The sequence below is a fragment of the Daldinia loculata genome, assembly GCF_022478755.1.
Source record: "Daldinia loculata strain CBS 113971 unplaced genomic scaffold F4817scaffold_32, whole genome shotgun sequence".
Lineage (NCBI taxonomy): Eukaryota > Fungi > Ascomycota > Sordariomycetes > Xylariales > Hypoxylaceae > Daldinia > Daldinia loculata.
The window spans coordinates 121,044-133,589 of record NW_026054886.1 but is presented as its reverse complement, the minus strand read 5'-3'; the positions used below and the strand labels follow the sequence as shown (position 1 = coordinate 133,589).

Genomic DNA, 12,546 nt, shown 5'->3' with positions numbered 1-12,546 from the left:
CTTCAAAACTACCTATACTTGTATACGGGTTATTTTAGGAAGCCAGGTGTACCGTGTACCTGTACGATGAAACCACTGCACCCCAAGCCTCAAGGCCCGCTCTAGCCAGACCGGACCGGTGATTTACCCCACCATTGGCCTGCGGGCAACGGATTGATTCGACTCAGCGCCGAAGTCGCAGTTTAAGCTCTTTTGCAGGAGCTCCCAAGACCCTGGAAAAATGAAAAATGGAAAATGAAAAATGGAAAAATAAAAAAAATAAAAAAACGTGGGTAAAAAACTTTGATCTGTAAAACAACAGCGCATTTATAGACATCGTAATACCCATTAAGTTGTCTTATACACCCTTTCTCACCTCAATCTCCACTCAGTAGACTTTTCACGATGGCTTCCAGAGGCTTTTCCAAGGCTCTTCGTAGCCAATTGGCCCGTCGAGTGGCTTCGCCCGCCGTCCAGCAACGTTCTTTCGTTGCTGCGTCCAACATCGCCAGAACTACTATCAAGGCTCGTCCTGCTCTAGCTGGTGCTATTCAGCAGCAGGTTCGCGGTGTCAAGACCATTGACTTCGCTGGAACCTCCGAGGAGGTCTACGGTAGGTTAAGCTAAATATCATATAAGAACATTCATTATATAGGTGTCATCGACTAATACCGTTATATATAGAGCGTGCCGACTGGCCTAAGGAGAAGCTCTTGGTAAGTCCTCAAACCTTGAAATTAGGCTAAGAGAAAATAGAGACAATAGCTAACACCACCTAAAGGAATACTTCAAGAACGATACCCTCGCCCTTATCGGCTACGGTTCGCAGGGTCACGGTCAGGGTCTTAACCTCCGTGACAACGGCCTGAACGTCATCATCGGTGTCAGGAAGAACGGTCAGTCGTGGAAGGATGCTGAGCAGGATGGCTGGGTTCCCGGCAAGAACCTCTTTGAGGTTGACGAGGCTATCTCTAAGGGTACCATCGTCATGAACTTGCTCAGTGATGCTGCCCAGAGCGAGACGTGGCCCGCTATCAAGCCCCAGTTAACTAAGGGCAAGGTATGTTGATATGAGTCACCAATTCTGAGAAGCAAAAAAGTTGACAATTTATAGACTCTATATTTCTCGCACGGTTTCTCGCCTGTCTTCAAGGACATCACCAAGGTTGATGTCCCCAATGACATTGACGTCATCCTCGTTGCCCCTAAGGGCTCTGGCCGAACCGTCCGATCGCTCTTCCGTGAAGGTCGGGGTATTAACTCCTCCTACGCCGTCTTCCAGGATGTCACTGGCAAGGCCGAGGAGAAGGCTCAGGCCCTCGGTGTTGCCGTTGGCAGCGGATACCTCTACAAGACTACCTTTGAGAAGGAGGTATACTCTGACTTGTACGGTGAGCGTGGTTGCTTAATGGGCGGTATCCATGGTATGTTCCTGGCTCAATATGAGGTTCTCCGAGAACGTGGCCACAGCCCCAGCGAGGCCTTCAACGAGACCGTCGAGGAAGCCACCCAGAGTTTGTACCCTCTGATTGGTGCCAACGGCATGGACTGGATGTACGAGGCTTGCTCTACTACCGCCCGACGAGGTGCCATCGACTGGACCCCGAGATTCAAGTCCGCTCTGAAGCCCGTCTTCAACCAGCTCTACGACTCCGTCAGGGATGGTACCGAGACTAAGCGATCGCTCGAGTACAACAGCCAGAAGGATTACCGACAGAAGTTTGAGGCTGAGATGGAGGAGATCCGCAACATGGAGATCTGGAAGGCCGGCAAGGCTGTGAGGTAAGAATCACTCGGGACTAGAAAGTCCAAATTTACACTACTTTGATCATGGCTAATCAATTTCTTCGTACAGATCTCTCCGACCCGAAAACCAAAAATAAGTGCATTTGGCGTTAAAACTATGAGGATCGGAATGGTAAACTAAAAGGTGGTGGCATATTCCCCGGGGGCAACGGGAGCTTTTGTACTTATATTCGGGATTCCCCAATGTCGTCTCACGAAGATCTAGGGATATTCCCCCAAAAAAGTGTTCCTAGTCGAATTTTCAATGAAGCTTTTAAAATCAATTGTCTTCAGGCTACTTTCACTCCTTTCGGATCCTCAAGTACTCAAGTGTTGCTTTCTCCGTTATCGGACCTTAATAACAAATCGTAGATTTTTGACTGGATGAAGTTCTTGCGGCCAGGCTAGCCTTAAACATCTACCAAGTCCTTGCCAGTCTTGGTATAATCTTGTTAGCTTTGACTTGAGAGTATCTGAAGAGGATTGGCCAAGTATACGATAATTAGACCTTGACTTGCATAACCTACCTACCTACCTCACAAGACATCCCATCCATTTACTCACTTATCTATATATACTACCTTTTACAACCTCTCTTCACGCCATTTAGTTTTAGTTAGGTAGTTACTAAAACCCTCCCCATTGGCCCCAGAGCAAGACCGAATCAAGGAATTCAAAGCCAACTTATGGCGGACCCATCCACGTCGCCGCCCCTGACGCGGGCCTCGGTGGCAGCGGCCCGGGAGCTTATTAAGCCGTTCGTGCACCGGACGCCGGTGGTCACGAGCGCATCGCTCTCGGCGCTAGCTTCCGGCACGGATGCGGATGCGGATGCGGATGCGGATGCGGATGCGGATGCGGATGCGGATGCGGATGCGGGAAAGGCAAATCCGAAGCTGAGGCTCTGGTTCAAGTGCGAGAACTTTCAGAAGGTGGGCGCCTTTAAGGCCCGCGGCGCGTTCCATGCTATCGAGAGGCTGAAGCAAGAACCTGGCTGGTTGGAGGGGGGAGGGCCGGAGAAGGGCGTTGTTACGCATAGTTCTGGTTTGTTTTTGGGGTTTCTTACTGTGCTAATTAATATACATGACTACCTACCTACCTACCTACCTACCTATGTTCTTTCATATTGCCCTGATATTGTAATTTAAATATAGCCTCACAACACTCACCACATTCAAGACTACCTAACCTACCTAACCTAACTAACCACCACCAACCAACCAGGGAACCACGCACAAGCGCTCTCCCTCGCAGCCCGCACCAACGGCATCCCCGCGCACATCGTAATGCCCAAGATCTCGGCGCCGCCCAAGATCGCCGCGACCAAGGGCTACGGCGCCCGTGTGATTTTCAGCGGCAGCACGAGCGTCGAGCGCGAGGCCGTCACCGCCAAGGTCATCGAGGACACCGGCGCGCGCCTCGTGCCGCCCTACGACCACCCGGATATTATTCTGGGCCAGGGCACGCTGGGCCTCGAGTTCCAGGAGCAGGTCGAGGCTCTGATGGCCGAGGAGGACGGGAACGAGGGGGCGGAAAAGAAGACGGGGAGGAAGAAGGGGCTTGATGCCATTATTGCCCCTTGTGGTGGCGGCGGTAGTAAGTGTCTATTTTTGATTAACTATCTTATTTTCAGTCTTACTTTAAGAGTCCGGTTATTCTAGAGACATGCATATGCTGGCTACCGACCGTATACTCTCTCCTCTTCCCCTTTCTAAAAACAAGCCGTGACTAACACTAACCGCCTACAGTGCTCTCCGGTGTAGCCCTCTCCTGCGAAGGCACCGGGATCCGGGTCTTCGGATCGGAGCCCTCATTCCAGGGCGCCGACGACGCGAAGCGAGGCTACGAGTCGGGCACTCGCGTGGAAACCGTGTCTTCATTAACCGTAGCGGATGGTCTGCGCACGCCGCTCGGTCGCATTCCCTGGTCCGTCATCTACGAGCGCCGCCTTGTGTCCGGCTTTTATAGCGTCAGCGAGGCCGATATCATCCGTGCGCTACGCCTCGCCTACGAGCGCCTTAAGGTCGTTATCGAACCCAGTTCCGCCGTGCCCCTTGCCGTCGCCCTGTATAATGAAGACTTTAGGGCAATGGTCGAACGCGAGGCTGGTGAGGACGGTTGGGATGTAGGTATTGTGTTTAGCGGAGGGAATGTCAGTTTAGAGGCTTTGGGTAAGCTATTCTCCGAGAGTCCTGAAATAGCCAAGTAAATATAGAAATTTTTTCTCCTTTGAAGACGTAGTGAATATATAATTATGTGAATTAAATTTATGTATCTTGGGGTTAAATTAGAGGGCCTTGCTAATACTCGGCCTATATGATAGAGAAGGCGGCGCTATACGACTAAAATGATACTCTACCTCAACCTACATGCTTCCAAAATTTCCTCATATCGTCAGCGTCTCGTTATGTCATGAACGAGGCCTCTTAGGCTCGTTCTCATTAAATAATCCGAAATGATTGTTGGGCTCATTTACTTAGAGCCTTGTCCATCTGTTCCCTCCATTTCCGACTGTTCTTTCGCAGGAACCAGATCGATAAGTTGCCGCTTAGCCAGGCGATCAAGCCGACCATAGTCATCAGCCATCCAATGCCCATAGCATTGATGAGAGGTTGGCCTACTATACCACCCACGCAGCTGAATATATTCCGCACGAAGTTATTAAGAGCAACACCGCTACTACTTCTCTGGGGCATGAATTCGGTGAGCATAGTGGTAGCAGCACTAAAGACAAGCATACTACCGACGCCGAAAAAGAAGTTAGCTACAGATGGTGCCATCCAGTGAATTCCATACTGTATTGTCCAGCCGGACCAGATTAATGCCCCAGGATACAGTGTGGCGGAGATCCATGCGTTCTCGCGCATACGATCCTCGGGTAGATAGATGAGCTTCCCATTGGAGTCGTATCTTTGGGCCTTCTCCGCTGCCCGGACCATGATCCGGTCGATCCATCGCCCGCCAAGCAGCGACGCTGCAAAGTAACCTAGCGAGCTTGGCAGGTACAAAAGCCCTATGATGATAGCTGAGTAACCATACGGAGCTGACGAGAATGCCGATTGAATGGATATGTTAAGTACGTATAACGACCCAAAAGTGATGGCAGCATAATACACCGTAATTGCCACAGCGGGGAAACGTAGGTACATGATTATCTCAAGCGGATCGACAAAGCACTTCTTTAACTGTACGAATGCCTGTTTAGTGTGCACCTGCACGGAGCGTGTAGTAGAAACGCGCGACAGGCCGTCAGGGTGCGATGGTGGTTCGGCTGCAGTCGTAGGCTTACGTTTCGCCAAGGTCTCCGGGACACAGAACAAGACAAGGACGAAAACGACAGCGCCATAAGCAGTTAGGAACCATACGGTACTCCTCCAGCCAAACCCTTCTGTGAGAGCACCGCCTATGATCGGGGCCAAAAGGGGTCCCATAAGCGGTCCAAGATAGAAATACCCCATGGCGCGGCCGCGTTCCCGAGGTTCCCAGCAATCGGCGATTGTGCCGGCGCCGACAGCTTGGACGGAGGCGGCAGCACCACCCGATAGGATACGAAACACAATAAGCATGCCAATATTGACACTTAGGCCGCTCAGTAGCGAGAAGATAATGTTTAAGAAGAAGGACGAGAGATAGATATTACGACGTCCTAGAGTTTCGGAGAAAGAACTCCACCAGAGCGGGAAGATTGACATTGCTAACATGTATAATGCTACCGTCAAATTTACAACTGTTGGTGAGGCACCGAGGTCCTTTGACATGTCCGGAAGGGCAGCTAATATGATCAGGTGAGTCTTCTAATACACCTTGACTAAAGGGGGTTTGTGCTACACTATAATGGAAGGTATATATTCGCTTACGATAGAAGATGGCAGACCCCATTGGCGCTGCGCACGCCGCTAAGGCTATGAAAACTGTTATTGTCCATTTCACTTTGTTTGGATAATCGTAAGGTCGCTCGACCTCTGGGATCAAAGTCAACTGCGCAAGGAAACCTCGCCGTTTCAACCTTGGCACTATGGACAGCGGCTTAGACCGAGCAGATGATGCTTGGGACCTAACTCGGCCCATTGGTACTGTAGCCGCAGCCTCTTCGTCTACCAAGATACCATTTGGAGTTAACAGCTGGTCAGGAACGGCGTCTATAGATTCAACCTCCACATCACGGTCCGTGGTGGTTATAGACGCGGCAGTATCATCATCTTCTGGGCGCGTTCCTTGCAACTTATTGTTCTCTGCCTTCTCGTCCATCTTTTCTGGGTCGACAGCCATATCCAATTGTTTTTGCTCACCAGAGCAATAACACTTAGCGGTGTGTTGGCTTTAAGACAATGGCTGGTAACCGATATCGGTGGGGTAAGGTAAAAAACTAAGCGAAATATAGGTTTTATGATATTGGAAGGCTCTTAGTGAAGGGAGCTTCTTCAGTCAACCAGTGGTGAAAGCCTATTACGTATGTGAGGATAGCTATAGCGATGAGAATGGGTTTCTCAGAGAGTGAGTGTTGGAGATGATGAATGAGCAAAACGACGTAAAGATTGGAAAATAGAATCTTGTCTGTCGATATTGTTGGATGATTTGCTGCTTTACTTTTGTGTGGGGAAAGCCTGCATCTGAAAGTTGAAATGCCGACAAAACCGAGACTATGACCGACGGCTGCTTGGGTCAGTGATTCCGTTCGGGTATTGATTCCGATACGCCAGACCGTAGCCGGCAAGAGGAGCGATCTCCATCGGCTAGGTCGACAAGGTTACAATCCTACCTAGGTACTCTATTTCGGATGTATGTTCAAATACATCCCGGAAGCTATCCGAAGCTGATTGTAGACTATCCATGAGAGGCTCTTAGGTATGGAAGTTATTGGTATGTTTATTCGGAATATTCGGAAGATGGATCCTCATCGGCTATCGCACCTTGAGAACCCCACAGCCCTCGTAAAGAGCCAACAGTAAAAGAAGGCTAACATGAAGTCTCAAACAATACGTTACCAGATGTTGGTGTGGTAGTTCTTGTTGGATGACGATATTGAGTTGCATGAAGATGGTAAAGTGCAAATGTATTTTACATGTGGCAGAGATAGAGGATGCAGTGTAGAGGCTGAGGTCTATTGTGGCTTAGCTTGCCTTACACAGGTACATAGTCTGTGTAACTGCCCAGGTGATAGGGTAAATCTTTAGTGGGTAGTGGCCGTTGATAACCTTAGCCGGTATTAACCACTCAGATCGTTTTCTCGACGCCATCAAACTTCCGATATACACTATTTAAGGTACCTACCTGAGCTACACTGCATGTAGGCACATAGGCACATTCCATATTCCATATTCCACATTTGCAATGTCTCTCACAAACGCATCCCCTTCAGAAGCCGCCAAATCAGCGAAAGAAGCATCGCATATACTCGCTACACTATCCGAGTCGGCGAGAAACGATGCTTTAACAGCCATATACGATAGCTTAACTGCTGCTAAGGATGATATACTTGCCGCCAATGCTCGTGACCTCCAAGCCGCACGCTTAGCAGCAGAGCATGGACAGCTAAGTCAAAGTTTGGTATCGAGGTTAGATCTCGGCAAGAAAGGGAAATGGGAGGACATGCTTAAAGGAATACTTGACGTTCGAGGTCTCGAGGACCCCGGTGAGTCACTAACATAGTTGGGCTCAATGTGCGTAAAACTAATGGCATTAAAGTCGGCAAGATTACCTTAAGAACTAAGCTTGATGATGGACTGGAGTTGACAAGAGTCACTTGTCCTATTGGCGTTCTACTGATCATCTTCGAGGCGCGACCTGAGGTTATTGCCAATATCGCTTCCCTTGCAGTAAAATCAGGCAATGCCGCTATCTTGAAAGGTGGTAAAGAGTCAACAGAGTCCTTCGTTGCCATTTCCAAGGCCATTTCTGCAGCCCTGGACAAGACCAAGGTCCCTAATGGTGCCATCCAGTTAGTCACCACAAGAGATGTAATACCGCAGCTGCTAGACCTCGATCAATACATCGATCTTGTAATCCCCCGGGGCTCTAACGAATTGGTCCGATATATCAAGTCATCCACCAAGATTCCGGTCCTCGGCCACGCCGATGGCTTATGCTCTATCTTTCTCGAGCAGTCAGCAGACCCGAAGATGGCAGCAGATGTAATTGTTGATTCTAAGACCAGCTATCCCGCAGCGTGCAACAGCTTGGAAACATTACTAGTGCAGGAATCATCTCTGGACACACTTCTCCCCACAGTAGCCGAGGCCCTAATTGCGAAAGGCGTCGTATTACGCTGCGATACCAAAGCCAAAGCGGCACTTTCTAGCAAGCTGCCTTCCGATCTCTCTACAAAGCTCGAGGATGCCCAGAGCGCCGACTACGATACTGAGTTTCTCAGCCTTACGCTTGCAGTCAAAGCAGTTACAGACATCCATGAAGCAATTGCCCACATCAACACCCACGGTTCCAAGCATACGGACGTAATATTAACCAGCTCTTCGGAACTTGCTGAGCAGTTTATGTCGAGCGTAGATGCGGCAGGCGTGTACTGGAATGCCTCAACTCGCTTTGCCGACGGTATGAGGTACGGTTTCGGGACAGAAGTTGGCATCAGCACAAATAAAATCCACTCTCGGGGCCCCGTAGGCTTGGAAGGCCTCATGATATACAAATACAAAATCCGAGGGCAAGGTCATGTCACGGCAGCCTACGGCGAAGGCGAAGGAAAGAAGAGCTATAAACATGAGAAACTCCCCTTGTAGGTCGTTGCGCTTTAGGAGCGACATATGTTGAAATCTAGTGGCGTTTAGGAAGCATAGTGCGTAGGCAAAAAGTTATAAAAGTCTTTGAATTACACTATATGGCAAGACCATAGTGGTTATATAACTCCCGGTCCTTGGCTGCCAAGAGTAAAATTATATCCCGTTAGTATTGATTGTAGATGAGACCCCCATGAGAGCTCCCTCTGCTTGTCGTACTATAAATAGAGTAAAAGGAAGCTGTATATTTATATTGAGCCATGCGCTTTCTTTAAAGTCACCCGTACGTATCAAGATATCATGTCATTAATCATTTTATTCGGGTTTTCCAGGGTAGTGAGTAAGGCTAGGTGAAAATAGGGAGGTGTATGAAATCTAGTTGTACCTCAGACTTGAATCGTGGTACAACACATTTGGAGAAGCCCAGGTAAGTCTGTCACCTTAAGGTACCTAGACATATCCAAGCAGCATTGTGTGCAAGGTGTTCCAAACATCAGATGGTCGAGTGGGATAGTAGTTGAATATGTACTAACAAGTGTTATAATATAGTGCTTATACCTAGCAGCTGAAGCTAGATATTAATACTAATCACCGTGTTCCTAGGAGCCCTTTACGACATTAAATACAGATCGGCCAGTAGAAAGTAAGTACTTAGAACTTTTTAGGACACCTTTGAAGGAATGACCTTTACGAGGCAATTGTTTTTAAGGTTATTAGCTTCCATCTTTAAACAACATCCTTTAAGCCTTTGAAGGATCCCAGACCTTGGGGCCGGGCATAGTATAGTTAGTTCTATATTTCATCTTAGTACATTGATGATACCTGGAGGTTGGATAAATGGTGAAAGCTATTTCTTGTCTGCAGTTAAATCAAAAGACGCATATCAAGGAGAAGAAAAGAAACACAATACTCACATAGATACTGTGTCCGATTGTGCGGTTATACAGTTGGCCTGCCATCCATAAACCAGGGTCATCCGGGCTATATGCACCAGGGAATTCGACAAGGTAATCCTCAGAGGGAGTAGAATCACCGTCTCCAGTGACCTCTAGCTGTGCACACTCAGGGTAGAACTGCAGGCTCGCCTCGAGATTGGTGGTTTCGTGCCGAATCAAGTAGTTACCGGGCTTCAGGTTAGGAATGGTGATGTTCCAGACACCAACGGAGTTTCCATGTTCGATTACATAGGTAGTCTTGCCACCACCGGTACTTAGTTGAGATGGGCATGTCCGTGCCGTAGTTATAGGCACCCTCCAATCCCTTGGAGTTGTAGCCTGCCTCCCAGATCTTAAACCAGCGCTTCCCGGTGCCGTCCCATTCGTAGCACTATCGGTAATCAGCCGCCGTCACTACAATATAGACTACAAGGTACCTAGGATGATTTCTCGCATCCACCGTTGGAGAGTTGGTCTGGGAAGAGATACGTTGTGACAATTAAGGGAAAGTACTCACGGGTCCTTGACAATCTGCCATATACACCATCATCGGCCCCTGGCTGTGTACCCATGTATATTACTCCGGCCCGGAACATTTCATGGGTCTGCCCGATAGATTGGGTCGGGCCACCAGCGGCGCTGGATCGACACCTGCCCTTCTTCCGGGAGCCAGGGGTAATGCCTAGCAGATCTCTTTAGCGAAGAAAGGTCGGGGAATTAGATCGGAGATAGGGGTGATTGGCTGGCTTGCCCAGGGTACTCCGCGCCGTCAATGGTATAATTGTATATACCTCCATGACCATAAACCTTGGCGATAGCCACCGCGCTAGCAAGAAGCGAGATTGACTTCATCTTTCTATGATCTGTGAGGTCCACGACCAAGTATCTAGCTAAGTTAAGTGATGTGAAAACGAAACAGATGCTGGATTTGCGTGGATATCTCCTTTGGTCAGTCAATTCCTCACGATGTATATATACATCTTCGCCCGGGAGAATAAAGCTCTCCGACAAAAGTTCCCGTCCTGTGAAGCTCGGAGTGACCCCTAATCGAAAATATAGATATATATGCGTGCCGCAAGATCCCGCTGTAGCATTTTTACTCACATAAGGTAGCTGTCAGGATTCTAGATGAGACATCTAGAACAAAGGAACTGTCCAGTATGTATAGACGATAGATCTTCATAGGTAGTTTAGAGTTCCTTGCGGAACAACGAAGTTGTTTCCATACTGTTTCGTTCCACCTCGTGACAGTAGCTTCCAGGCCTAATTCTGCCAACTTACGCGGGGTTCGTAGGTGAACCAACAGAGCAAGACAAGAGGTGCATTGCATTCGCTCGACGGCTAAACTAAGAATACCGACCTTTATCATAAGGGGATTGCCAACATCATCGGATTAGTATAGGCTATTCGAGGTAGTATGGTGAGGAACGGAATCATCAAACAGCTTCCTGTTTAGCATCACTGGAAAATGCTGATTCCGATTGACTATTCGAGGCCCCTACTTGCTCATATTCGTCACCAATGACAAGATACGACGAGGTAGGGATAATCCGAGAACCCGAGTAGAAGTAGAAAACATTATGATGATAAAAATAGTAAAACTTCCTGTTGTAGTGGAAGGATAAAAGGTGCTGGCGGCATAGCTGATTCCATACCGCGATGTAGATGAGGTTACGACTACGAGTATAGATAGTAGTTAACCTTGCTTGGCTTGGGAGTCTTTTATGGAACCAGAACATGGAAAACCATGTAACAGAGACCATATCGAGTTGAAAGATAGAGGGTGTCAGTTCGTACTAATATAGGTAGACTTTAATGATAATTGATATTTATATAAACACTCAATCTAGAGGGACAGTTGGAACACATATGTAAGCTATATTATAGACTTACATTATAACTAATTCTCTAAGGAAGCACGGTAATGGTTTGTATTACTTTCCCCTTAGTATGGCAGGATAGAAGAAGTAGTTGGACGTCCTTGATAGATATATCCTACCGGGTGTTAGAGTAGTTAATAGGTATTTATAATGAGTAGTTCCTCTTAATAATAAGAGTGTTGTAGTATATTTACGAGAAATGAAATCCAAGGGTAAGTTGCTTTTGGGTCTCTTGGGCCCGGACTAGCTTCCTCGCTACTCAGATCGAATGTAGCAGTATCGGGAAATATTTTCTGACGTAAATGAATCCTATGCATTGTCTCCACACTGATATCCTTAAAATCCTGCAAGATGCAAAGCGAATCGACCCATAGAAGCTCCAGTCTCACGTGTCGAATATTGCTAACCGTAATCCGTATTCTAAAGACTTTGGTGCAAAGCCAAGAGAGAGGGATTTTGTCCTTTCCCCCTCTTCTGTACTCCCGGTTCCGTACTGCATACTTCTCTGGCTCTGTGCGAATCGAGCCCGTAAGGCACCAGCATAAAATGGATATGCAGCAGTTGAATAATAGTGAAGCTAACTAGTCGCAGATACGAGGCTAAACTGGCTATACATAGGGATGGCTGGGCTTACATATATATTGATTTTAACACTTACACATTGCATGTCATAGTATCGATATGCTGCTTGAGGTTAGCTTCCTAATTCACTTCTATAATAATGTGAAAGAGTAAAAAAGGGGCAGGTAGAGTATATGCAGTTACTATCCAGTTGAATATGCATATATCTGCGGTGGTAGGAGCAGGATAGTGGAACATAGGGGTACAGGGGAGTGTTCCTAAGTATTTCTCGTGTTGAGACTTTTCGCTGTAAGCAATCATTATACTCATAACTTTCTATTCATAGAACGTTTTACCTAACCTAACCGTAGTTAATTACATCTTTCGTGTTGTCGTAATAACAACTATCCTACACGAAAAAGCAATGGATGTGGATGACTCACGTAAATTCATGTCGACTGGCGTTAATATTCCGTCTAACGCACTAAGAAAAGAAAAGAAGAAAAAGGGTCTACTATTAAAAGTTGGAAAAAGTGGTACGATATTGCTGCATCAACAACTTATAGACTACTAATGTATACTACTAATGTATACTACTAATGTATACTACTAATGTATACTACTAATGTATACTACTAATGTATACTACTAATGTATACTACTAATGTATACTAC

At 47.3% G+C, this 12,546-nt stretch overlaps 5 protein-coding genes across 5 annotated transcripts; 3 read left to right on the top strand and 2 right to left on the bottom strand.

Moving 5' to 3' along the window:
- Positions 1–384: 384 nt before the first annotated feature.
- F4817DRAFT_316975 (ketol-acid reductoisomerase) lies at positions 385–1,862 on the top strand (the record flags this gene model as incomplete). Its single annotated transcript, XM_049300751.1, has 5 exons — positions 385–592; positions 664–695; positions 761–1,039; positions 1,094–1,761; positions 1,835–1,862. 5 exons carry the CDS (start codon positions 385–387, stop codon positions 1,860–1,862), a joined length of 1,215 nt encoding a protein of 404 aa, XP_049157983.1.
- A 294-nt stretch (positions 1,863–2,156) lies between these two features.
- On the top strand, positions 2,157–4,103 carry F4817DRAFT_149019 (tryptophan synthase beta subunit-like PLP-dependent enzyme). Its single transcript, XM_049297956.1, has 3 exons — positions 2,157–2,808; positions 2,989–3,360; positions 3,513–4,103. The coding sequence occupies exons 1-3, from the start codon at positions 2,451–2,453 to the stop codon at positions 3,971–3,973; spliced, it is 1,191 nt and encodes a 396-aa protein (XP_049157982.1). The 5' UTR covers positions 2,157–2,450; the 3' UTR covers positions 3,974–4,103.
- A 129-nt stretch (positions 4,104–4,232) lies between these two features.
- F4817DRAFT_359476 (MFS general substrate transporter) lies at positions 4,233–5,832 on the bottom strand (the record flags this gene model as incomplete). The annotated part of the gene is made up of 2 exons (XM_049306166.1): positions 4,233–5,536; positions 5,622–5,832. 2 exons carry the CDS (start codon positions 5,830–5,832, stop codon positions 4,233–4,235), a joined length of 1,515 nt encoding a protein of 504 aa, XP_049157981.1.
- Positions 5,833–6,925: 1,093 nt separating this feature from the next.
- F4817DRAFT_340928 (gamma-glutamyl phosphate reductase) lies at positions 6,926–8,706 on the top strand. The gene is made up of 2 exons (XM_049303701.1): positions 6,926–7,396; positions 7,450–8,706. Exons 1-2 carry the CDS (start codon positions 7,096–7,098, stop codon positions 8,496–8,498), a joined length of 1,350 nt encoding a protein of 449 aa, XP_049157980.1. The 5' UTR covers positions 6,926–7,095; the 3' UTR covers positions 8,499–8,706.
- A 529-nt stretch (positions 8,707–9,235) lies between these two features.
- Positions 9,236–10,282, bottom strand: F4817DRAFT_316971 (glycosyl hydrolase family 61-domain-containing protein; the record flags this gene model as incomplete). Its single annotated transcript, XM_049300750.1, has 4 exons — positions 9,236–9,287; positions 9,441–9,821; positions 9,944–10,112; positions 10,222–10,282. 4 exons carry the CDS (start codon positions 10,280–10,282, stop codon positions 9,236–9,238), a joined length of 663 nt encoding a protein of 220 aa, XP_049157979.1.
- Positions 10,283–12,546: the final 2,264 nt, after the last annotated feature.